The 26,554-nt window shown below is 41.2% G+C and overlaps 2 protein-coding genes across 2 annotated transcripts in view; one reads left to right on the top strand and one right to left on the bottom strand.

Moving 5' to 3' along the window:
- Nucleotides 1-26,554, top strand: part of TRPC5 (transient receptor potential cation channel subfamily C member 5) — a 249,344-nt gene that overhangs the window by 160,550 nt on the left and 62,240 nt on the right. The gene's annotated exons all lie outside the window — the stretch shown is intronic.
- TRPC5OS (TRPC5 opposite strand) lies at nucleotides 921-26,301 on the bottom strand. The gene is made up of 4 exons (XM_019800826.1): nucleotides 26,189-26,301; nucleotides 20,962-21,072; nucleotides 7,300-7,400; nucleotides 921-1,583 (listed from the first exon to the last, which is right to left on the bottom strand). The coding sequence occupies exon 4, from the start codon at nucleotides 1,279-1,281 to the stop codon at nucleotides 949-951; it is 333 nt and encodes a 110-aa protein (XP_019656385.1). The 5' UTR covers nucleotides 1,282-1,583; nucleotides 7,300-7,400; nucleotides 20,962-21,072; nucleotides 26,189-26,301; the 3' UTR covers nucleotides 921-948.

Genomic DNA, 26,554 nt, shown 5'->3' with positions numbered 1-26,554 from the left:
GTCAATAGTTAAGATTTCCGTTGAGAGCAGGTTCACTATAATAAGCCTATCAGCTATTCTTTATAAATCTAGCTATAACCAAGAAGATATACTTTATCCACTTCCATTTGTAGACCATCACATCTGAGCCTATGCCATAAGGGTTTGACTCCATTGGTGAACAGTCCTCATGGGGCTTTGTTTAGACCTGCTAGGACTAGTACTACTCTCATTGTTATTTGATATAATTCCTCCTTTCCATTTGGAAAACAATTGTGAAGACTAGTTTTAGTGTGGGTCATCATTTGAGGGAACAGCCCTACATTGGAACCTCTTGGCCTCAGCTTTTTCAAAGGTTTCTCCTTAGCAAAAGTTATCTGAAAACCTTTCTACAGTTTTATTATCTGATAGATGGTGCTTTTTCAAAATTGCTTCCCCTAGTCTGCTCTAGCATACTTTGGTTGACACATCCTCTCCTAAAGGCCTAGTAAAGAGTTACATCTTTTCAAGTAAAAGTGTCCCAATGCTGTCCTGTCAATGTGATATATTCATTATAATACCATCCTGGGGGATATTCCCCTTTTGGTTTCCATTCGTAGACCAATGACATGGGTTCCAACACGTGATAGAGTCCATGATGTCTTCACTCCATTGTTAGGTGAGGTTTTTTGTTTTTTGGGGTTTTTTTGGTATTGTTTGCTTCTGTTATTAGAACCCCAACAGGAGAACAAGGACATGTAGAGAAAGCCATATGGCTAAAGTTGGAGCTTTTAAAAGAAATACAAAGAAGAAAAGAGACCAGTTTCTACTGGAAGTAAATCTAGTATTACTTGTTATATAATGTATTAGTAATGAAAATGTACAGAACTAGGAGAAAACACTGTTAACATTCAGAAAAATCAGAATCTATTTAAAACCGAAAAACTATCAGCTATCAATTCTCACATGTTGCTGGGGGCCAATTAGATCTTATCCACTTCTTAGGTCATCGTTTATACCGGAGAGTACATCTTCATATAAATCTTCTATGTCTAACATCGCTTGATCTATGTCAAGGATTAGGTCTTCTTCTTCTCTTGGTACAAGTATTGACTCGAGGTCTGAGAAATCAGCAAGGTCTGGGAGCGAAGATTCCTCAGGAGAAGGTGCATCCATTTCTATCTGTTCTGCACTACCATTCTGCTCTACAAAAGGAGCTTGTTCTTGTGATATCAGCTGTAAAAGCTCTTCGGCTACTCTTATTAACTGGGCTACACAATCAACAAGTCCAGCAATCAGTACGGGGATTGACACAGGCTCCATGCCTCAACTATCTCCTCAGTAGATAAAAATATTACTGAAAGCTGTAGCAAATGGGTTTTTAGTGATAATGGATTCTGTGGGGGCTGGCACGGAATTGTTCTATGGTTGGTTTGCTTGAGAATTGAGGCTATTGATATGATCAAGCACAGAATGAGGCCAGTGGTCCTACAGCACTTTTTGATAAAGTTGATGAACCGCCCACAAAACTTACATACAGTGCTCTTGTTTGTGTTGGCAGTAAACTGCTATTACAATGACCACCAGAGAGACTGCCACCGCCAAAAGAAAACAGCAAAGCAGATCTAATAATAGAAAAGAGAAATATAAAGATTAGTATTCTTGAGCCTTTATCTATCCTACAGGTTCTGGCAATAGGATAAGGTTGAAAGAGTGTCCCTAGTTACTGATCCTTCTTTTTGATGGCCTTATGAGGATTTACTACTCATACTCTTTCCTTCATACTTCTCATCTTTATCTCTTCTTAGAGGATTTGAGAACAAAGTGAGCATAGGTTTTTTGTCCATATTTCTTGAACATCTCTAATGAGGATGTTACATTCACTCAGAGTCTTTCAATTAATTCTGTCTTTATTAGCACCTTTACCTCACTGCCATTTATATCTGGTGCCGCTAAATTCTTTGTGTTTTTAGTCTTCCATTCATTAAGGTTTCCAATTGGCCCTGCAGCCTGGGGAATCTGTGAAATGAAAGTTCCACAGTGTGTGTCTTTTGCCAAATTTTGGACAACTTCTGTTATAAAATTAGTTCCTCGGTCATCTCCTGTTACTGCCAATACTGCATATCTAGCGGCTAGTTCCTTCAGTTTTGTCTAAAGCCATGAACATACTATTCTCATCTGCATGTCCGATGTGCTCTGCAAACCCTCTTCCTGAGGAAGTTTATACTTCTATAAGGAAATATTCTTTGTTTAAAAATCTAAAGATTGGCCCAGTATCACCTACTTCACACATTGGTTTAACATGCCCCACTCCTCTTAAAAATGAGTTTGTTGGGACACCTGGGTACCTCAGTTGGTTAAGTGTCTGCCTTAGGCTCAGGTCATGATCCCAGGGTCCTGGGATTGAGTCCTACACTGGGCTCCTTACTCAGCGGGGAGCCTGCCTTTCCCTCTGCCTGCTGTTCCCCTAGCTTGTGTGCTCTGGCTCTCTCTGACAAATAAATAAATAAAATCATTTTTAAAAAAAGAAAAAATGAGTTTATTGAAGATGTCAGTTTTTAGTAGTCGGACATGTCTCATATTGCTTACTCGCTTGTTTGTTTGATTCATACATTTCCCCCCACTCTTTCCCCTCTGCTTATCTAGGACATCATGTCCATATGCCATGAGGCTTCACGAGCCCATTCTGTGACCTTAAACTGAACTGACAAGGGAGCTGAATTGGGACTTGGGAGTCCCCAGGACTGTAGAGTACACATTAGTTTTGGGGGTCAGATTGTCTGTTCTTTTACTCTAAATAGATTATTCTGTCTCCCTGTTCTGATGAGTTGGTACATGTCCCACATGAATTGCTAAATTTCTTTCATTGATTTCTTTTCTTATCTCCCTTCACCAGATTGTTTTTCCTGCAATAGTCCAGTCTGTAATGTTCCATTTGTTATGGCATACATCTTCAGTCCATGGCCGATCAGTTTAGCTATATACCTCTGACCAATTGTTTCCTTGGGTACATATACACATTGAATTTCTAGCCACCAGTCCTGCAAATGGGGCTGGTTTTGTTTCTCCAGCCTCAGTCAAGCTTTTCCTAAGGGGAAAGTATTAGGAAGCAGCCATCCATCTTACTCCTTTAGGATATTGCCAAATCTATCAATGCACTATTTCCAGCAGTTCTGACCAGAGTGGGGCCCAGCAAACCACAGGCACTACCTCCAGCTAACTGTACTCCTTAAACCTTTATTGGAGTACAGCAAATCACTGGCCAGATCATCTGTGATTTTCACATGGAGCTTGCTGGTCTCCACGGGGCCTGCTTTGACCCACTCAGTTATATACTATCTCCACTTAACATAAGTTCTTTCAGAACCATGTTTGCTTTGTTTTGGGGTTTGTTTTTTTGTTTTTTGTGTTTTTTTTGGTCCACAATCCTGACGGTAGACGTGAAGTTTGCCCCGAGAAGGGTCACAACCATGACGACCAGAAAGCATGACTATGGTTGGAGGTAACTTCTCATCTGAAATATGGGAGAATGGGCACTGGAGGTTATTTTTTAGTTTAAAGAATCTCTGCATTTTGACAAGAGAAAAAGCAGTCTGGTGGAAGGAAATAATGGAAAGAAATCGTGAGAGGAATTTGGCATTAATGTAGAGCGTGGATCATAAGGGAAACACAGAAGAAAGGTGTGTGTTAAATATTACTAGAGAGTACCATCCCATTTTTCAAAGGAAGCAATAGCCTACTATGGTATCCATAGCCCAAGGGCACAAGAGGAATACACTCACACAAAACTGATTTAACTTCTGGCTTCTCCTTCACCCAGGTGCTTTCTTTTTTTTTCTTAGCTCCCCTGCCTCCCTCTAGGACTCTGTTATTCCTCCTCTTGGGTCAACAGACCTCCATTTATTCACCTATGTGCTTCCTTCTACTTCATTCTCTCTCTATCTCCATCTTCTACTATCCCTTCCCATCATCTTTTCTTCTATTTCTCCTTAAACTGGGAAAAATTTCAAAAATAAATTATAGTCCATTAATGGAGTTGATATTGTGTAGAAAAAATTTTACATTATACAATCTAAATGTAAAAAGCAGAGAAGTGGAACATTTTATAGTTTGCTGTTTTATAAAGATAAATGTAGTTACTTTTTACTTATGCAAACCTTGATTTATTTCTTCAATCACCTGGTCACCTTTGAGGGAAAAAAATATCCCGACTTAGCCTTAACCCTGTTGACCACTGTGTTAACTAATCCACAATTCTTAGCTTCAAAGCATCTTGGAACCTAGGACCTGGGGATTTGGGAAAGACAAGGAGGGTGTTGAGAAACTGCTAAGTACTGCAGTACTAAGAAAGACCAAGACTATAGCATCAGCTTATTCCAGTTGTGGTAATTTTTAAAGCAAGTAACCTCTGACACCTTAGTTTGCCTAAAAGGGGTATTCTGGATAGTTTGTGCCCAGCCCCAACTTACCTTAAGGGCCATTTTAAAAAATATATCTCTCTTAAGTCTTTTTGTTTCTATTTTTATTTCCTTTTTATTGGTATATAACATTAAATTAGTTTCAGGTATACAACATAATAATTTGATATTTGCATGTATTACAAAGTGATCACCACAATAAATCTAGCTACCATCCATCACCATACAGCTGACCCGCTTCACTCTTTTTGCCCCCAACCCAACCCCTTTCTGCTCTGATAACCACCAATCTGTTCTCTGTATCTATGAGTTTTGTTTTTCTTATTCATTTGTTTTGTTTTTTAGGTCTCACATATAAGTGAAATCATATAGTACTTATCTTTCTCTGCCCACTTATTTCACTTAGCATAATACCCTCTAGATCCATCCATGTTGCTGCAAATGGCAAGATCTCTTTCTTTTTATGGCTGAGTAGTATTCTGCTGTGTATATAAACCACATCTTCTTTTCCATTCACCCACGGATAGACACATACATTGCTTCCATACCTTGGATATTACATAATGCTGCAATGAACATGAAGTGTGTGTAGCTTTTCAAATTAGTGTTTTTATTTTCTTCAGATAAATACCCAGAAATAGAATCGCTATATCATATGGTAGCTCTATTTTTAATTTTTTGAGGAAGCTCCATACTATTTTCCACAGTAGGTGCACCAATTTATATTTCCACCAACAGTGTTTAAGGGTTCCTTAAGGACCCTTTTATTAGCTATTCCCTCTGCCTTGGATCCCTTTCCCTAGGAAAAAAAATGGCTTCTTGTCATTCTGGTCTCAATTTAAATATCACCTCAAACATCTCACCCTCCAACCTAAAAAAGCTCCCCTAACCATCCCTTTCTCATTACACATGCAGTGCATTTTTGCATTATGGAACCTATAAGCTGGAGGAAGGGACAACTTTAGCTCTTTCATTCAGAAAATATTATCAAGTTGCAGCCATGAATAGGGAGAGCAAGGGGTACAAAGATAAACCAATTCATCAAAACACACAGTAAATAAAATAAGCAGCAGTCCACAGAGTGAGAGAATATATTCACAAAACATATATCTGACAAAGAACTTGTAAACAGAATATATAAAGAGCCCCTACTGGGGGGTGGGCAGTGGGTGAAGTGGGTGAATGGAGTCAAAAGGTACAAAACTTCCATTATAAAATTAATAAGTCACGGGGATGTAACATACAGCATGGTGACTATAGTGAATAATATTGTATTGTATATTTGAAAGTTACTAAGAGAGTAAATCTCAAAAATTATCATAACAAAAAATGTTTTGTAACTGTGTATGGTGACAGATGTTAATAACATTTATCGTGGTGATCATTCTGCAATATATACAAAGATGAAATCATTCTGTCATATGCCTGAGACTAATATACTGTTGTATGTCAATGATACCTCAATAAAAAAACAGTGCCCCTACAAGTCAATAATAAAAAGATAAACAAATTAAAAACGGGCAGAAGATTTAGACAAACATTTCACAAAGGAAGAAAAATAAATAGTGTATAAGCACATGAAAACATATTCAACATCATTAGTCATCAAAGAAATACAAATTAACATCACAATAAGACACCACAACTTACTGACTAAAGTGGTTAAAATTAAAGACTGACAACACCAGATGTTGACAAAGCTGTAGAGCAACCAGAATTCTCACACATTGCTGGTGGGAGTATCAAATGGTACAACCTCTTTGAAAATGTCTGGCAGTTTCTTATAAAACTAAGCAAGCACCCACCTGATCCCCAGAAATTTCACTCTGAGGTATTTAACCAAGAGAAATGAAATTCACAAAAAGACTTTTAGAAGAATGGTTATAGCAGCTTTATGCATAATAGCAGAAAAAAAAAGCGGAAAAAGCCCAGCTGTCAATCAAAAGACAAATGGACAAACAAAATGTGGTTTATTCATACAATGTAATACTAATCAGCAAGAAAAAGAAAGCCACTAGTGATAGAGACCACAGCATGAATGGATATCAAAAACATTATACTTAATGAAAAAAGCCAGACATGAAAGAATATATACTGTAGGATTCCATTCATACGCAATTCTAGAAAATTCAAAATGACGTATGATGGAAAAAAAATCAGGAAAGTGGTTGCATCTAGGGGAGCAGAACTGATTGGGAAGAGAGGGAAGATAACTTTCTGGGGTGATGGCAATGATTATATTTTAGATAGAGTTTTGGGTTACAAAGGAGTATGAATATGCATTTGTCAAAACTCATTAAATAGTACTCATAAGATGTGTGCATCTCATTGCATGTAAATTTTACTCCTTCCAAAAATGTAACCAAGCGTAATCCCCAGCCTCAAGAACCATTTATCAGATGAGATGACATGCCCATAAATAGTTATTCTAATAAATGTTCACATTTGTAGAAGACCTATTATGTTTCTATGAAATCCACTGTCTTACATTGCGACATTTAATCCTCACAGTAACCCTATGAAGTTACAGATGGAAGAATTGAGAATCAGAGAAATTAACAAACTTGCCCACAGTCACATGGTTAAGTAAAAATGCAGAACCAAAAGTCAGCCCAAGTCTGACTCCTAAAGTCCTATGCCAGAGGGCACCAATTCAGGTGTCTACATAGGAGCAAAATTTGCCATATTCAGGCCAGAGCTGACCTCTCATTTTGAGCAGGGACAGAACTGAGAATGTTAATCTCATCTGCCATCCCTGGAAACTGGCTGAATTCCAAGTTGACTGTGAGTCCTAAGGCAGAGGGATGAGACAACCTGATCGGTGCCCTCACGGATCCTCATCATCAGTGAAAGAACTGCTGTTTGCATTTTATCTGCCCTTCCATTGACCTACTGAACTGGCCCAAACCTTCACACTACTCACCTGTGATAGAGCTGAGATGGATAAGAAAGTCTAGGTTCCAACTCCTGAACGTTTTCTGGACTTTGGCTTTCAAAGGGGGATGTGAGTGCTCCTGTCACAAACTAAAAAACAAAAAGAAGGATAAACTGCAAAATCAATATCTAAAGATATCCCTGATCTGTGGAAACAAGGACAAGATGAACTAAAATTTCTGAGATCGCAGAGCCTTTCCTAAGTGAGCTGGTCATCCAGAGCTTTTTTCTTCACTGAGACGTTTGCTCATTCTGGGCACAAGCTGAAGATGAGGTTTGGCCCCAAGGCAGAAGGACTCTACTGTGGAAAAGGAGAAATGTGCATAACATTCGAAGCTAGTGTAATGGATTGGAAATTTGAGAAGCCTGAAATTCAGGATTAGTTTTCTTCATCTCAAATCAGCTGTGTTCAAGGCTCCTTCCTGAGCAGGGAAAAGCTGGGTGAAATTTCCCACAGTCTAGCGGTATTCCAAGACAAATTCTCACTAGAGGGAAGGGGACTGCCACAAACACACTACCAGTCCCTCCTTCAAAATGGTACCTCGATTTTGAAGCTGAGGGCTGTGGGGTTACTAATAAGTTAATAAACTCAAAACCATCCCCAAAGGGCACTTTGGACAAAGTGATTCTAAAACATACAAGGGTATTCAAAGGGCTAAGTACAGCCAAAACATCTTGAAAAACAAAATTGGGAGACATATACTGCCAGATTATCAAGGCTAGCTTTACAGCTACATAATTTTGACAGCATGGTACAAGCACAAGGACAAACAAATCAACAAAACCATGACCCTTACCTCACACCACATACCAAAATTAGTAATAATAATAATTGTAAATGAATCATAGACCTAATATGAATGATAAAACAATAAATCTTCAAAATCAAACCATAGGCAAGTATCTTCTTGACCTTGGTAGGCAAAGATTGCTTATTTGACACGAAAAATATTAACTATGAAAGAAGATTGATAAACTGGACTTCAAAAAAATAAATAACTTCCATTTATTAAAATACCCCTTAAGAGGGTGAAAAGGTCAACCACAGACTGGGAAAAAATATTTGCAATATGCATATGTATATCTAATGAAGGAGTTGTATCCAGTATATACATATATTTTTTACAGTCTTTCAATCAATAAGAAAAAGAGAAAATCCAATTTTAAAAAAAAAGGTTACAAAGAATTAAATGGTACTTCACAGAAGAGAATACCCAAATGGCCTACAAGCATATGAGTAGGTTTTCATTACTGCACATCAGAAAAATACAAATTAAAACTACAATAAGACACATAAAACCCCACCACAGAATAGCTAAAATGGAAAAAAAAAAAAACACCTGACAGTACCAAGCATTGAGAAGAACATGGAGCAACTGGAACTCTCATACATTGTTGGTGAAAGTGTTAACTGGTATAAGTACTTTACGAAACTATTTGACAGGGATACCTGGGTGGCTCAGTCAGTTAAGCATCTTCCTTCAGCTCAGGTTATGATCCCAGGGTCTTGGGATCCAGTCCTGCATCGGGCTCCCTGCTCAGCAGGGAGCCTGCTTCCCTCTCTACCTGCTGCTGCTGCTCTCTCTCTCTCTCTCTCAATCTCTTTCTGACAAATAAATACATAAATAAAAATCTTTAAAAAAAGGAAACTGTTTGACAGTATCTACTAAAACCAAACATACCTCTATCCCATGACCCTGTAATTCTACTCCTAAATATCCAAAAGTGTACAAATGTCCCCAAAACTACATGTACAAGAATGTCGAAAGAAACCAGATGCATAAAAGTGTGTATCATATAATTCCATTTATGTGAAATTTTAAAACAAGTAAACAAGTCTATGGAATGTAAGTGAATGAAGAAGTTACCTTTGGGGGGGTGACTGACTGGCAAGGGATATGAGAAAGCTTTTTGGGGTGCTAGAAAGGTTCTGTGTCATAACATGATGATGTATGCTTTTTTTAAAACATTCAGCTATACCCTTAAAATCTGTGTGGTTCACTGTGTGTATGTTATATCTCAAAAAATTGTTTTACTTTTAATATTGGGTCTCTGCTATAAAACCAATAAGGACAGCAAGACAGTGATGAGAGTCTTGCCAGTGTTTAGCAAGCCAGTCATCACAGCCAATGACAATGGAATGAAACCTGAAGGTACAGAGCAGGGTCCCTTCGGTCTGTGTGGCTCTCTACCTCAGGTCAGTGCTAACTAAGTAAAGCAAGACAGCCTTATAGCCAGATGGAGTTATAAACTGACACAAGATGAGATGACCCACATCTTACAAGTAGCTCAGAAAGACAGCTGGGGCAGAGAGCAAGCTAGCCATCTGATAACTAGGGTCTTTAACTCCATAGGTTTTTATTAATCTCACTCATGACATTTTTGTCGGCACAACTACTCAAGAACCATTGTTCTTCTTTTAGCTGATAGTCCTACCCTGCTATTTTGTGATGCTCATAACTAGCAAAGTGGCAGTAAGTGTCTAACAGTAGGATGGGAATGGAGCAAAGGAATCCAAATCCTCTGGGTCTATGTTTATAGTCGATAAACTTCTCTGCATCAGGCAAGGTAAATTAGTTCATATCCAAGGGAAACAGAGGCAGTTATGTGGGAGAGATCAAAATGCACCTTTGGTGAGTGTAGGTGCCAGGTTCCTATCTACAAACAGTAAATTTTTTCATAATGCTCCCTTCTCTGGTGCTGCAGTACCATTTGAATACATGCATTCAACACAGATTTAACCCCCCCCCAGACATTACTTCTTATTGTTGTTCCTACCCCTGAGGAAAACATCAAGACGTCCTTGTCCCCAAAGAACAAATCTCTTAATTTTTTTAAAGATTTTGTTCATTTATTTATTTATTTGAGAGAGAGAGAGCAGGAGTTGGGGGAGGAGCAGAGGGAGAGGGGGACAAGCAGGCTCCATGCTCAGTGCATAGCTTGACACAGGGCTCGATCTCATGACCCTGAGACCATGACCTGAGCTGAAATCAAGAGTCAGATGCCTCAATGAGTGACCCATGCACCCTGACAAATTTTATATTTTTGACATATCTGGTGCTCTCTGGGGGGCTACAATGAACAAAACAACAGTGCTTACCCTTTAAACTCTTATTTTTAAGCGACAAACCTTCGCCTTTAAAAAAAAAAAGCTGTGTGCAATAAGGCATTTGCCTGTTATAGGATCTGACATTTAAAATCCCCATGAACACCATCTTTAATTTATCAAGAGAGAAAGGAAAGAATTGTGCAGCTGAAGAGCTAAACATGGTCCCTTCTTGAAAATATATGAAAAATTCAAAACAGAAACTGGAAAGAGAGGGAGTAGGAAATGTCCTTATGGTCAATTTAAACTGAATTCTACTGAATTTCTTTCCTCCTCCTCCAAATTTGCTCACTGCTGCAGAGAGAATCACAAATTCTTGCTTACCCTTCCAAAAAACAACTTAGTCACTGGAGAAAAACAACCACTTTTGAAAATGTATCTCTTGGTTATTTTCCTAGACAGACAAAGAGTTTCCTCAAAACTATTCAAAGGGGAGAACAGCCCCCCCATCTTGACTTGGTGGGACTCTGCAAGGGCTTGTCTCTGAATCTTGGCTATTGTGAGAATCCCACACCCCACCCCACCCCCAGAGAGCCTAAAAAGAGCTGTACTACTTCTAGAAAGGTTCTTGGCTTTTAAATATTACCAGTGCAGAGGACAGGGTCTAAAATAAGGGAAATAAGAACAAACCTTGTAAGTAACAGGAAAAGGGATTCTATTTGCACATCTTCTCTCAGCTTTCTGAGAAGGAAAAATGCAAATCGCCGTTGTTTGTTCCTGTATTTTCCTTGGGAGAGACAGTCACGTGAAGCTAGTGGTTGTAAGGGTAGGATCTGTATCAAACAGATCTGTATTTGAATCTCAACTTTTCCACTTACTACCTTCCGGGTAAGGGAGAGTACTAGAGTACTACCTTACTCTGGCAGGCAGGCTGCTCTGCCTCAGTTTCTCATCTGCAAAATGAGGGTAATAACTGTCATGAGAACAACAGGAGTTAATATACATGAGTTTAGAATGGTGCCTTGTATATAGGAAGCTCTTAATAAATGCTAGCTAATGTAATTGTTCTGGAGAAAATCTGGGATCCAGGAACCAGTGCGTGGTGTATCCCGAGTACTGACTAGTGCCCCCTTGAAGGTAGGAAGGGAAGAAGCTGCAGGTATTACAAAAAGTGGAAGAAAGGACCAGAGATAAAAATTTATCTCATAGTTAGAACTAACGTAACTTCGAACTTGGGTAAAGATGAGGGAGCAGGACTGTGTTGTGACTCTTGCTCACAGGTCACCCTTTCAGAAGACCTGAGGCCAATCAGGTAGGATTGGAATCCTTGAGGATTAGTGGATCTTCCTAGCCTAACTCCTTCTTGCCTTTGAAGCACGCACTCACTCTGGCTCCTAACTCTGTCAGGGAGAAGCAGGCTACATGTCAAGACTGCTCACTGGCCTTTCCTCCAGTATAGCACCAGCTGCGTGGAGAAGGCCCTCTACTTGGTCTAATGGCGAAGGATCTTTCAAAGCATTAACTAGCTTATTCCTTGGAAACACTTACTTGGAAAGTAATTGGCAAAGTCATTTAGGCAAGATAATGAAGGCCATTACCCTGTGTCTAGCATGACTTCACCTGAACCAGCCCAGACTTTGAGAACTTCCTGCGTGAATCATTTGGGTAAGAAAAGGAGCATCATACATAGATTTTTGTGTGCTTTTTATTCTCTACCATCCTAGAATGGATTTAGTCCTGAGTTTCAAGAATACTTCTCAGAAATTTGACAAGAGAAAGACTAAGCACCAGCCATGGCCTCCTCTCTGTTTCTATGACAAATGCCAGCTTGCCAGGAGAGACCCAGTTCGTTTCTTTTACCACCTGGAAAAAAGATCAGAAGCAGAAGCCATATAGTTCTTCCTTCTGCCTGCAAATGTGCTTATTGCTTAGCCACCAAAGGAAGAGTGCTTCTGTTTTTAATGATCTCAAAATAAGATTCCACATAACCCCTCTCTTGGTAGTTCATCTGTGTTTCATAGTTTCCTCCTCCTGCTAATTATATCCTCAAGTACCTTCACATACATTAACTCATCTAATCCTGATAACATCCTGTGCAACAAGGATTACTCCTTTTTTACGACTGAGGAAGTGAAGACCCAACATCGATAAGTGACTTGCCGGGATTACACTGCTGGTTAGTAGCAGAGCAAGAGCGAGAATCTGATTCTTCAGTCTCTCTACCCTCTGTGCTCTCCCTTACACTGTGGCCTACCTAGTAATGCCCTGGGAAGCTCCTAATCACCAACAGAATATGGAACGGTGTCAAGATGGCAACGAGAACACCATATAGCCGTGGTGGGTAGCTTACCAAATGGCTCATACACCACAAGTCCCCTTGAGGATAGTCATTTCATTGTCCTCATCCCTACATACTATTGTTCCCAGAATGCACCTAGTCAGAACATTCTAGTAAAAAGGAAAGATACCAAAAACCTAAATGAACATTAAAATCACCCAAAGACCACAGGCTGCTCCATGGAAATAAAAAATAAGACTTCTCCATTTTTGACCTCCTGAGATAAACACAATCAGAATAAGCTGGAGAAAGGGAGGCAGAGAAAACGTTTCTTAATATCCTATAAAGAAAAATGTTTTGCCCTTGGGCATGAATTTATTGTTTCCTTTCCCTCTGAAGATTTCATTCTTCTACCTCTCAAGGTTCATAAAGGGGCCAAAAGTTAGCATTTTAAATATGGGTAAAGAGCTCATCCCAGGGGCGCCTGGGTGGCACAGCAGTTAAGCGTCTGCCTTCGGCTCAGGGCGTGATCCTGGCATTCTGGGATCGAGCCCCACATCAGGCTCCTCCGCTATGAGCCTGCTTCTTCCTCTCCCTCTCCCCCTGCTTGTGTTCCTTCTCTCACTGGCTGTCTCTATCTCTGTCGAATAAATAAATAAAATCTTAAGAAAAAAAAAGAGCTCATCCCATTACCTATATGCTTGGGATTCAGAAAAGCACATCAGGGCCCCAGCTCTTTGGTGGCAAGGGCCCTCAAATGAAAGACTGGATGGAGTTGTCNGAAAAAAAAAGAGCTCATCCCATTACCTATATGCTTGGGACTCAGAAAAGCACATCAGGGCCCCAGCTCTTTGGTGGCAAGGGCCCTCAAATGAAAGACTGGATGGAGTTGTCCTTTCACAATTCCTCAGTTTTCTTTTTTAATATTAGCTAGAGGCAGAGGAATCTCAAGGCAGTTTTGCTTGACAAGAACAAAAGCTCTCTCTTATCTCATGACTGATATTACCAGGTTAAATATTTCTGTTCTAAAACACACACTTCTAATGAAATATAATGGCCACTCCACTTAAGTACCCTTGTCCAAGCCCCCAGTGGCTTCCACACTTGACATGGTTGATCACTCCCCGGGTCCTCCTCTGCTCCATCTATAATTACTTCCTTAGTGATCTCCTCCAGGCTCTAAATACCTATAACACAGATAACTCCCAAATTTATTTAGCTAGTTCAGACCTTTCTCCAGAATTTCATCCTTGTGTATCTAATTGCCTTTATGCTGACCCGTGATATCTGAAACTCAGTATACCCAAAACTGGATCCTTGGTCTTCCCTCCAAAACCTACTCTACTATAGCCTTCTCCATCCAGCTCAGTAGATGGCAACTCCATCCTTCTCACTACTCAGGCTAAAAAATCTTGAGTTTATTTTTGACTCTTTTCTTTTCCCCACAATCCACAGCCTTTGAAAGCTCTACCTTCAAAATATATTCAAAACCTAATAATTTGTCATTGTGAGCCACTACCATCTACCTCTCACCCTGATTATTTCAACAGCCTCCTCACAGGATTCCCTTTGCCTCATCCCAGTCTCTCCTCAACACAACAGCCAGAGTGAGCCCTTTAAAATATAAGTCAGAATGGGGCACCTGGGTGGTTCAGTTGGTTAAGCATCCGACTCCTGATTTCAGCTCAGGGTCATGAGATCAAGCCCTGAGTTGGGCTCTGCACTGGGCGTGGAGCCTGCTTATGATTCTCTCTCTCCTTCTCCCTCTGCTCCTCCCTATGCCCTCTCTCTCAAAATAAAATAATAAAATAAAATAAAATGTAAGTCAGACCATGTCTCTCCTCCTCTAACGGTTCTGCGTGTCCTTCAGAGTAAAGCCCAGATCCTTATAATGGCCTACATGGCCCTCCACGATACAGTCTGCAACTTCATTTCTACTTCTCTCCCCCTCCCTCCGTTGCAGCCAACCTGGCCACTTTGCCAGACTCACCAGGAACTCCTCCTCTGTAGGCCCTTTACACCGGCTATTACTTCTGCCTGGAATGTTCTTTGCTCAGATATCTGAATGACTAAATTCCTCACCTCCTTCAAACTTTTTGATTACATCTCACCTTCTCAATGAGAGCTACACATGCCACCCTTTTAAAAATTTAACTTCCCCCTCCCCACCTGGCACTCCTGAGTCTTCCTTATTCCTCATTTATTCTGCTCTACCTTTTTCATTTTCTTAGAACTTGTCACCTTCTATATATATTGTATAGTTTACTTATTTATTATGATTATTATTTATTTTATGGCTCCCCCCTCCAGAAGGTAAACTCCAACAAAACACTGATCTCTGTTTCATTAAAGCATGCACAGTGGGTACTCAATAACTACTTGTTGAAAGAATAATAGAACTAATAATTCCTCACATTTTTTATAAGGCTTTATACTTTTCCCACTGTTTTCATATTATATCTCATTTTTTTAAATTTTATTTTATTTTTTTTAAAGATTTCATTTTATTTATTTGACAGAGATAGAGACAGCCAGCGAGAGAGGGAACACAAGCAGGGGGAGTGGGAGAGGAAGAAGCAGGCGCACAGCAGAGGAGCCTGATGTGGGGCTCGATCCCACAACGCCGGGATCACGCCCTGAGCCGAAGGCAGACGCCCCTATATCTCATTTGATCTTTACAGTTACCATAGAGCATGGATAGGGCAACACAGAGTTTATTACCTCCATCTTACGTTTAGGAAAATTGACATCCAGAGGCAAAACGTTTGATTTACCCAGAGTCACAGAGCTGGAATGTGGTAGAACCAGAAGTCTAGCTCTGTGTTCTTTTTCCATAGCCTACAACATTGTACTGCAAAGCCCCCAGTCCTCAAGGAAAAGCCTTCCAGATCTTTTGTTAGGACAGAGATATGGCCTGTTTATGCCATTAACCCAATGCCTTGAAGCCAAAAGTGCTTCACCAGCTCATGAAAATACAAACACATGAAGTCATCTAAAGCTTATGGGGGATTCGCTATGTGCATGTCAGAGAAAATAATGCCATTCCCACATGGTGTCCTCTCCAAGAAAGAAAGCAACGTTTGAATCTACCAGCTGCTCAGTGGAATAAATCATTCGTCTCTTCCTAACCAGCTCTGTCTTCCTCTCGCATTACGCAGTGAACCAAATAGTTCTCCAAAGTAACCTAACAGCAGAAAGGAGGAAATAACAGTCCAAGAAGGCACTACTTAAAGTACATCCTAGTGGCCTCTTCCACAGTGCCACCATCCGAGCCACTGATCATCCATGTTGAAAGCTCTCCCCCTCTATCACTGCCACACAAGCAGAGTGGAGGCTGTCCCTTTAAATGTACCACTGAAGAGGAAGCTCATGTTTATCTGGCAGGGGTGGGGGGAACAGGATACTTCATGCTTGGCACATTGCTACCATTGGCATCCAATCCAGAAGCTGCTACATTCTGCAGGGGTGGCAACTATTTTGTCCTCGGGATAACATAGTGGAAGATAAAGCTATATTTACATACAGGCTTTTTAACAGAGACACCTGTCACCCCTGGTAAGCTTACAGGAGGCAACAGAAATGGCACAGCCAGGAAAAGGCAAGCCAAGTTCTCAGTGCCTTCTGGCAGTGGAATCCACAGTAACAGAGAGGGACGCCTGATCTCTTTCCGTGGTCCCCAAAATGTCATTATAACGTGGATGTATCCAGTAACCCTCCCGAGAATTCCTAAGGAGACCAGGTTTGTCTTCAGTGTCTTCATCCTAATCAAGTGGTGGAAGTTTGACTCTACTACCAGGTCAGCTCTGCTGTCAGGCTCAACAGACTTCCCCTAATGAGAAAACAAGCATCGGTCTAGTAGATAAACCTCAGGCTGCGAACGGAAGTGTCAGCGCAAGCATAGTCTACCAAATGTCTGATGGACTTCAGATAATGCATGCACAGAAACATCTCTGAAAGCTGCAGACACGGAAACAGTCTCAGCCATACAGACATGGACTGAAGTATATGACACTGAGTAAGTAGGAAGGATGGAGGAAAGAGATTCTCTTCAAAGGAGAAAAGTAGGGGATTTAGAGGCAAAGAAACCTGAGTTTAAGTTTAAATTTTTCTTACCTTGGGCAGGTCACTTAAGCTTGATGTAACTCACTTTTCTTGATCTGAAACTAGGATGATGGTTAAGACCTTGAGCAAGTATTACTTTTGTAATTTCGACCACTTTTAATTATGGGGAGATACCCCTTTACTGTAGCTTAAAAAATAACAGCAGGGCTTTTGAATTCAGACATTCTGAATTTTGGTTTAAACTGTGCCTTTGACACTGACTGTACAGCACTGAGGAAGGCACTTCTCTCTAAACCTGAGTTTATTCGTCTGCACATCACGGATGATGGTAATACCTATCTTAAATAAACGCTATAATAATCAAATGAAATAATGTTGAAAATGTGTTTTGTAAACTATAAACGAAAACTATAAACTACAAATGTGCTTTGTAAACTCCAAGACAAAGAAAAGTTTTCTTTAAAAGGCCTTGACTAGAGTGCCCAGTCAGTCTGGTTTGCCAGGGACCAAGGGATTTTCCAGGACCCAGAACTTTCAGTGCTAAATACAGAAAGTCTTGGGCAAACTGGAATAAGCTGGTTGCCCTAGTCTTGACCAGCCCTTAACAGAGTGAAGGGCCTAAATAGGCCTTAACTGGGATGACAAGGCCTTAACTAGATGTGAGGCCTTAACTAGCTGTAAGGCCCTGGCTTCACCTTAACTAGACTCTAACTAGGCATTAACTGGGCACAGGCCCTGGCTAGGACTTAACTACACTCTGACTGGGACATAACTAAGTTTAGCCCCTTCTTGTCCTTAACTGGGCTCAATAGGCCTTAAATAGACTCAGGCCCTTGTTACACCTTAAATGAGACTCTGGCTATCTATGCCTTCTCTAGACTTAGGTCCTGACTAGGCTTAGTCCATGGCTAGACCTTAACTGGGATTCAAATAGACCTTAACTAGACTTAGGCCCTGACCAGGTCTCAGCTGAGCTTATTAGGCCTTAACTGAGCTGACTAGGCATTAACTGGGTTGATTAAGTCTTAACTGGGCTTAGAACCTTGATATCCCTTAACTAGACTCTGACTATGGCTTCTCTAGACTTAGGCTGCAGCTAGGCCTTAATTAGACTCCAACTATACCTTAACTACGTTTTGACCCTGGCTAGGGCTTAAATGGGTTCTAGCTAGGCCAAAACTATGTTTAGACCCTGGTTAGGCCTTATGTGAACTAGCTAAGCTTTAACCAGTCTCAGGCTCTGACTAGGCCTGAACTCAACCCTGACTAAGCCTCATATGAGCTCTGACTAGGCCTTAACTGGGCTGATGAAGCCTTAACTGGGCTTTGGCCCTAGCTGGGTCTTAAATAAACTAACTAGGTCTTAATTGGACAAACTATCCCTTAACTAGTCTCAGGCTCTTGCTATATATTAACTAGACTCTTAGGTTCTGACTAGACCTTTACTGGGCTCTGACTAGGCCTGAACTAGGCTTCAGCCCTAGTTAGGCCTCAACTGGGCTGGCTAGCTTTTAACTAGGTTTAGGTTCTGGGAATACCTTAACAAGACTCTGGCTAGGCCTTAACTAGGTTCTGACTAGGTTTGAATAAGCTTAGGCCCTGGATCTACCTCAAGCATTTTCTGACTAAAACTTAGAGTCTGGCTCTAACTGGTCTCTGACTAAACATAAACTAGGCTTAGGCCATGGTTAGTCCTTATCATACTGTGATGAGATCTAAACCATGTTGGTTAGCTTTTAACCAGACAAGGCCCTAGCCATACCTTAACAAGATACTGGCCAGGCCTTAACCAGGCTCTGACTAGGATTTAACAAGCTTGGTCCTGGACCCATCTCAAGTAGTTTCTGACTGAAACTTAAGTAGATTTTGGCCCTAACTGGTCTCTGACTAAATATAAACTAGACTTAGGACCTGGCTAGTCCTTAATATACTCTGATGAGATTTTAACCATGTTGGTTAGCTTTTAACTAGGCATAGGCCCTGATATATTTTAACAAGACTCTGGCTAGGTCTTCACTATGCTTTAACTAAGCTTTAGTAAGTGTAGGCCATGCATCTACCTCAAGTATTTTCTGACTAAAACTTAAGTAGATTTTGGCCCTAACTGATTTCTGACTAAACATAAACTAGGATTAGACCGTGACTAATCTTTATCATTAGCTTTTATTTAGGCTTAGACCTTGTCTATACCTTAACAAGACTCTGGCTAGGACTTAACCAGGCTCTGACCAGGCTTTAATAAGCTTAGGTCCTGGATCTACGTCGGGCAGCTCCTGACTAAAACTTAAGTAGATTTTGGCCCTGACTGGTCTCTGACTAAACAAAAACTAGACTGAGGACCTGGCTGAACATTAAGAAGACTCTGATAGGTCCTAAACATGCTCTGGCTAAGTCTAACTACACTCTGACTAGTAGTTAACTACGCTTAGGTCCTGGCTATGTCTTAATCAGATTCTGACTAGGCCTTAACTATGTTTAGGCCCTGGCAGGGCCTTAACTGAGTTATCTAGACTCTAACTGGGCAACTAAGCCATAAGTAGGCTTAGGCTCTGGTTACATCTTAACTGGGCTGACTAGCCCTCAACAGGGCTGACTAGGCCTTAACTAGTCTTTGAACCTGGCTATGCCCTGGTTAGGCCTAACTATGCCAGGGTCATGGCTTAATTGGGTTTAAGCCCCAGCTAAGCCTTAATCTAGACTGTGCTCCTGGATAGGCCCTGGCTTTGCCTTAATTAACCACTGCTTAGGCCTTAGCTAAATTGCAGTTAATAGGACTGTACATGCCTAAGGACTCTTTACTAAGAATAACCTCAATCAAAAATTCCTTTCAGCCCTCACCTCCCCTAGTTTACATCTGCTGTTACCTCAGTTATACATAATCCCACCTTATCCAACTGCAACAGGAAATAAGCTACTTCTAGCCTCACTGCAGCTAGATGTATTTATAGTGTCACACAGGAAGCAACCACTGAATTGGTAACCCCCAAGAAACTAGGGAAAACTCTTTTAGGTAACACTCCACCCAGAAGTAAATCTTTTCATTCAGTCAAGATGGTTGGACAACCGCTTCTAGGACACCTCCATTTTGTAACAAGTTTGTAACAGATATAGAAGAAAGGCTTCCCAAGGACAAGAGATAGAGCTACAACTTTTGCCCGTAATGTACAATTGGGAATTAAAAACAAAGATAGCAGGGCTCCTGGGTGGCTTAGGCAGTTAAGTGTCCAACTCTTGATTTTGGCTCAGGCCATGGTTGCAGGGTTGTGAGATCAAGCCCCACGTCAGCTGCCCCTCCCCCACTCCTGCTCCTCTCTGTCTTTCTACCAGAAGAAGAAGAAGAAAAAGAAGACAGCATACCACAGTTGCAGTAAAGAGAGTACAAACTTCACAAGCCTGAACTCAGAGCATTTGTTCACTTCAGCTCCACTAATCATTTTTGTCATCCTTATCAACTTAAATAAGCCTGTACAGTCCTATTAATTCCTTCAAGTACAGGATGACTCAGGATCAGCCCTGAATGAACTAACTGAAATTTGTGGGTACTCTCCAGGGCAAAGTGGGCAAGTAGCCCTCCTCACAGGATAGTACCTGAATAGGGCCTGTTCTTGTAGTATATAACTACTTCTTAAATTAGGCTGCATGTAGTAGTAGGTCAAAGGGACTGATCTGGGCACTACGATCAGGAAATCTGTGCATTCATTCATTCATTCATCGCATAAAAATGTATTGGTCACCTGCTATGTGCCAAATATGGTCCTAGGGCCTGGGAATATGATGGTAAGCCCAAATAACCACAGCTCTGGCCCTTGGATTTTCATTCTACAAACAAAACCAAGGGCAGGTCTGCACAGCCATGAGTTGAAGCCTAAATTAAAACAATCTACAGGGTTGCCTGGGTGGCTGAGTTGGTTAAGCGTCTGTCTTCAGCTCAGGTCATGATCCCAGGGTCCTGAGATTGAGCCCCATCTCTGGCTCCCTGCTCATCGGGGAGATGCTTCTCCCTCCCCTCCGCCTGCTGCTCTGACTACTTGTGCGCTCTCTCTCTCTCTCTGTGTCAAGTAAATAAATAAAATCTTAAAATTTTTTTGAAATAAAACAATCTACAAAATCACAGGGCAATGTCAAAAGCAATGGGCACAGCTCAAAATGAAAGAATAGGTGTAGGAATTTGGGGGCAAAAGACCAGGTGGTCAGAAAAACAGCAGCAACAAATGTGTATCATTCTCACTTTAAAAAGATGGAAACAGAGAATTGCAAAAGATCACCTGGCTGTAAGCAGCAGAAATAGGATTCCAACCCAGAACGGACGGATTCCAGAGCCGAAGGGCTTTTCAGGACCACCACACACTCCAGGACTGATGTCTGGCCTTAGAAATCTGAGGAAATGAAGAAAAGAGCTTTAAGGATCTTCAGATTCCTCTAGTGAAGCCACTCATCACCAGCTCAGTCCTTCTTCAGTTCTGCCTGCTTCTGGATGGTGGGGCACGGATAGGATTTTGATGGGAGGGGAGGGATGAAAATCTGGTGATAAGCCTCAAGGAGTGTAGCATGGACACAATGGCTGAAAAGAAAAGGATGGTTACAATTGTATAAAACCTCTGGGCTCTGACCGTTTTTGTGGGAAAAGAAGCAAACAAATGAAAAACGATACTTCATGAAGATTTGTTCCTAGTAAATTACTGAGAAAGGATAGGAATAACCAAACCAGAAGGCCTGTGACTATTGAATGTAACAAAAATCTCTGAGGGATTCACAGTAATCCCTGGGGTTGTTAGAAATGATAATGCTTAATAGCCCACATTCTGCCAACACAGCAGATCATTCTTGCATGTAAATGTGCTATCTATATCAAACAAAAATAAAATTAAGTCTCTTGGAAACAAGAGACTAGCCCCATCCCTCTGATTTATTCACCTTGACCCAATGACGGGAGGGAGTTCGTTGCACAGGGGTGTACAGGGAAATTCCAGCTGACAATAGGAAACCAACCTGCTTCAAGGTCAAGGACTTCCCAAGGTTATTCCAGACTTGGAACCATCACTCAGTTAAATCCTGGAAGATGCCAGTTAATTCTGCATTTCTCCTCCCTCTTGCTCCTCAAAATGACTCAGAAGCAACTTAATAATGCTATAGAAAACCTCTCCTTTTGTGGCAGCTAGATTCTGTAGCCAAGCTCCCTGGTCAAGGTGTGTAGTATATTCTTTCAATACTCTCTATTCTCTATTTTATATATTCAATATATTCTTCAATCCTCCTGGGAGATCCTGAAGGGACGCAATGTACTCCCCACTCAAAGCCTGCTGGCAGGCTAACTGTAGCTAATGACCTCCAATATCCTTGGGAAAGAAAATGGCTCCATCACCTGATTTGTCAGTGCCACAGAATTCAGAAATTCAGTATCACACAATTAATGGCAGACTTCTTTTTCTAGTCCTTTCACAGTTTCCTAGAATGAGAGGTGTCTTGTCTTCTAAACTAGAAATAATGTGATAAGGAGAAAAAAGCATACACAATATAAGGAAAAAAATGTGTTTTCTAGCTGCTTCTTCCACTCCTACCCCTACGATCACCACCACCATCAACAAGCTATCCTAGGCAAGTCATTTATACTTTCTGGTCCACAGTTCTTCCTTCCATAAAATGGAATAACTTACCCATTTGGAAAAAAAAAGACAGGAAGTGGACCAGATAAATGAATCCCATTAGCACAGTGGATAAAAACACCGACTTTGGAGTTATACAGAATAGGTTGGAATCGCAGCTCTATAACTTTGTAGCTATATGCCTTTGGCATGTGATTTAATCTCACTGATTTAACATTCTCTTCTCTGTAAAAAGAGGCCAGATACTAATAATATCTATTTCATGGAGCTGTCATGGGGCTAAAATCCAAGAATATACAGAAAATTCTTAGTTCAATAAATTAACATGCTCCATTAAGAACCAGGAAGAATGAGCTATGCACTGCACAACCTTACTCCTTTTATTCACATCACTTTTTGTGTCTTATGACTATTTATCATGCACTCACTAAAAACGTAATGACTGGTTTATTGGACTTTCCCATAGAGCAGCAGTAGGAAGATTCACAGGGCACTACCAAGGAACCTCAGAAGCCTGGAAAATGGTCGTAGAACAGGGCAAGATATCAGAGTGGTTTTCTTATCCTCACCCGCAGTCCAGGTCAACCCACATGAAATTTCTTTTGGGAACCACAGGCTCCATTGGGATGATACATAAAAATGTCAGGAAGAGGGGTGCCTGGGTGGCTCAGTAGGCTATGTGTCTGACTCCTGATTTTGGCTCAGGTCATGATCTCAGGGTCGTGAGATCGAGCCCAGCATCAGGCTCCATGGTGGATGTGGAGTCTCTTTGGGATTCTCTCTCTCTCTCTCAAATAAATAAATAAATAAATAAATAAGGCATTTTTTTAAATGTCAGGAAGACACTTCGGGTTTAACCTAAAGAATGAGAGCCCAGGACTCCTGGGTTCTCCACTCTGCTCGGGCACTGAAACATTCTGTACCTTTATTTTATACATTTTCTCTTTCTCCAGTTTCCCCACCCTCTGGGCAGTCTCTGAGAAGGCTACCAACAGAATTATAATATAATATTTGAAAGATACTTTGAAAAGAATAAGCATTATTAACTATTAGTTACACTTTGTGAACAAATTAATAAATGCTTCCCTTACAGTTGTAGAAACATTACAAACCACTGCTGTAATTAGATGTCTCTCTGGCTCTGCTTTGATATTCAGGATCATAAGGGAAGTGTGTTGGCATCATTTCAGTACTTTGTGTTTAAGTGCAAGTACTGAGCCATTAACTCACTCCAGGGAGAGGCAGAGAAAGGAATGAGTTTAAGGATCTCAGAACTGAAAGCTAGTAACCAGGGAAAGTTATACGTCTCTTTCTGGAGGCTGTGAACTGGATACCCATGTTTCTCAATGGGAAATGGCTTTGGATTGCCCCTGTTGAAGGTCAAGGGGTAACTAAGCTAGGCTCCATTCATCTAGGCAGCAGGTGTCAACTGAGTCAATACCTGCACGCGCGCATGTGCGCACGCACACACACAGGGAAACATTTGGCAATGTCTGGAAATATTTTCAGTTGTCACAACTATAGGAGGGATAGGGAAGTGCCACTGGCAACTAGTGGGTAGAGGCCAGGGATATGACTGAACACCCGACAGCGCCCAGGACTGTCTCCCAGAACAAAGACTTATCCAGCCCAAAGTGCAAATACTGTGGAAGTTGAGAAAATATGAACTGGAGAATCTTTCCATCCTTCCCATCCTAACAACTAGCAAATATCCCTGAAGGCCTTTCTTGTAGGCACGATGAGAGATCTAAGCTGTGGTCTCTGCCCCTCAGGAAGCTTAGAGTTTAATAGGAAGACCAAACAAGCACACCAGAAGCTACCAGAAAACAAAGAAGTATATCACACATAGCTAATACGTTTTTCCTACAGAGCCCCTGATGCTGCAGGAACTTTGAGAAGGGGGACAACAGCAGGCATGGCAATTGTTCAGGGAAACTTAAAAAGAGCTGGGTCTTGAGCTGGTATTTAAAGGAGAAAACTATTCTTTCCCTTCCTCTCATTGTTGGGAGAAAGATGAATCTTCGCTACCCATACTTCCTTTCTTTTCTTTCTCTGTTTCACCAGCATCTTATAATCTGATTTCAGGATGCCACAGACTATAAAATGCCATAGAAAGTGTTCTCTTGTACTTGTAGGTGGTCAGTGACATATTAATTACCAGAGCTACTTGCTTGTCCTCAGTATTAATCTTCCTAACCTGCACCCTTTCGAAATTCTCTTCCTCTTGGACTTTTTTGACACTGGCATCCATTCTGGTTCTCTTTCGCACTCTTGTGGCTCAGCCTTGGATTTCTTTCCGCAGCCCACCTTTACGGGTAGGTGTGCCTCAAACTGTGGCCTACTGTCTCCTTCTCACTCACCTCTTACTCTTTGTTAATTATTTGATTCATTCATTCATATTCACAAGAATCTAGAGTTCCACAAGGGATCTGAGGTAGGTATAATCTCATCCCATGTATTCTCCCTTAGTCATCCTACCCACTCCTGTGGGCTCACCCATCTTCTGTAACAGGCAACTCCCCAAACTATACCCCAGACTCTGATGTCCTTTCAACACACCACTCCCACATGCCCAACCGCCTCCTGGACACTGTCTGCAGACACCTCAAATCCAATGTATTCTAAACTTAGTGAGACAAACTCATCCAGATATGCCCAGGACTTACCCGGTTTTCGCGCTGAGAGTCCCACATTCTGGGCATTCCCTTGATAGCAGACAAACCTGGACCGTTAATCACCATACCTAAAATGAACTCATCAGTATCTGTCCCAAACCCAGTCCTCCACCTGTTCCCTTGTATCATGTAATAGCAGAGGCATCCTTAGCTCCTCTTTACCTTCCACCCCTTCATGCTATCCATTCCCAAATATTGTCATTCCACCTCCAAAATATCTCCATTACCATAGTCTCATTTCCACTCCTACCGCTCTAACTCAGGCCCTGTTACCTCTCACTTGGAAAGTTACAACGGACTCCTAATCAGCCCCCCATCTCCAGCCACTCTGTCACCCCATCCTCATCCCCTCTGCCAATTTGTCCTCCACAAGGCCAAGATTGATCATTCTGAAACACACATCTGAGCACACATAGGTAATTGTCTCAGCTATCTGGAAGTCTTGCAAACTGAATCGTAAGACCAGTATTCAACCAAAGCTCCTGGTTTTGAGCATGATGACTACACAGTGTGATACCAGTAATAATACGAGCTATAAGTGAGAGGGAAAAGCAAAACCAAACCAAACTAACCACCATACTCTTGAGAAGCCGGGAATTCTGAGTCTGTCGCTTACAGTTTTGCATCTCATTTCTTCAGAGAAGTATATGACAACCACAGTTAAGGTAAGTAAGCATTGCCAGGGAAGTCCCAGGTGGTATAGACCAGTTATGGCCTTGATCCTCTTCTGACACAGAATCATCTGGAAGTTACAGTATGCAGAAGCAAAGATAGTTTGACAGAGAATCCATTTGCTCCCTTAGGCTGTTGGGTCTTAATTTGTCTGTGGTCCTGCTCCAAATTATGACTGCAAGAGCCATCGGCTTTCCACCACGGACTGGCAAGAAAAAAGAGATTTGGCTTGAAAGATGTTTACATCAGTGACAGGAATTATGTATCCTATTTGAATAATGAACATGGGACTCCAAACATAGATTATGAGAAGTGAAAACTGACATCCGAAGGAGAAGGGCAGGTGCTTTCCCCAGAAGGGAAAGAGAGCTCATCCCTTCCTCCCTCAGCAAAACGTATCTGTGCTCCATGTCCTCTCCGACACTTGCAAGTGCTGAATTGTTTAGGAAGGAACTCACCTTGGGAGTGAAGGGTTGACCTTCACAGAGACATTAGGAAAAGATGGCTTTCAGAAATAGAAGGGCCATCACCCAACAACTTACCTGTCAAATGTAGGAATTTCTGTCATTCGAAGGTAACTTCTTTCATATGGGTAATTGAGAGATGGTGGCCACCCAGCAGAAGGTCTCCTGGTGTGGTTACTGCCTCTTTTTCCCCCAAGTTCTTGTTTCTAGTTCTCTTAAGAGGACATTGAAACATTGAAATACTTTACTTATCTCCCAATGACCTTGCTTCTGAAATTTGTTCTCCTTTCTCTATCAGAGACGTCTCTGGTCAGAAAAACACACACAGCCCACAAACACACATCCCTTCATTGTTTAATAGTAGCAACATAGTCTTTCTTCCTGAATCTGGGAGATAGCGGCCATGGTATCCTCCCTACAGGAGGTTAGAATCTAATCAGGGAG

This window comes from Ailuropoda melanoleuca, chromosome X (assembly GCF_002007445.2).
Source record: "Ailuropoda melanoleuca isolate Jingjing chromosome X, ASM200744v2, whole genome shotgun sequence".
NCBI lineage: Eukaryota > Metazoa > Chordata > Mammalia > Carnivora > Ursidae > Ailuropoda > Ailuropoda melanoleuca.
This window is presented reverse-complemented; position numbering and strand designations above follow the sequence as displayed.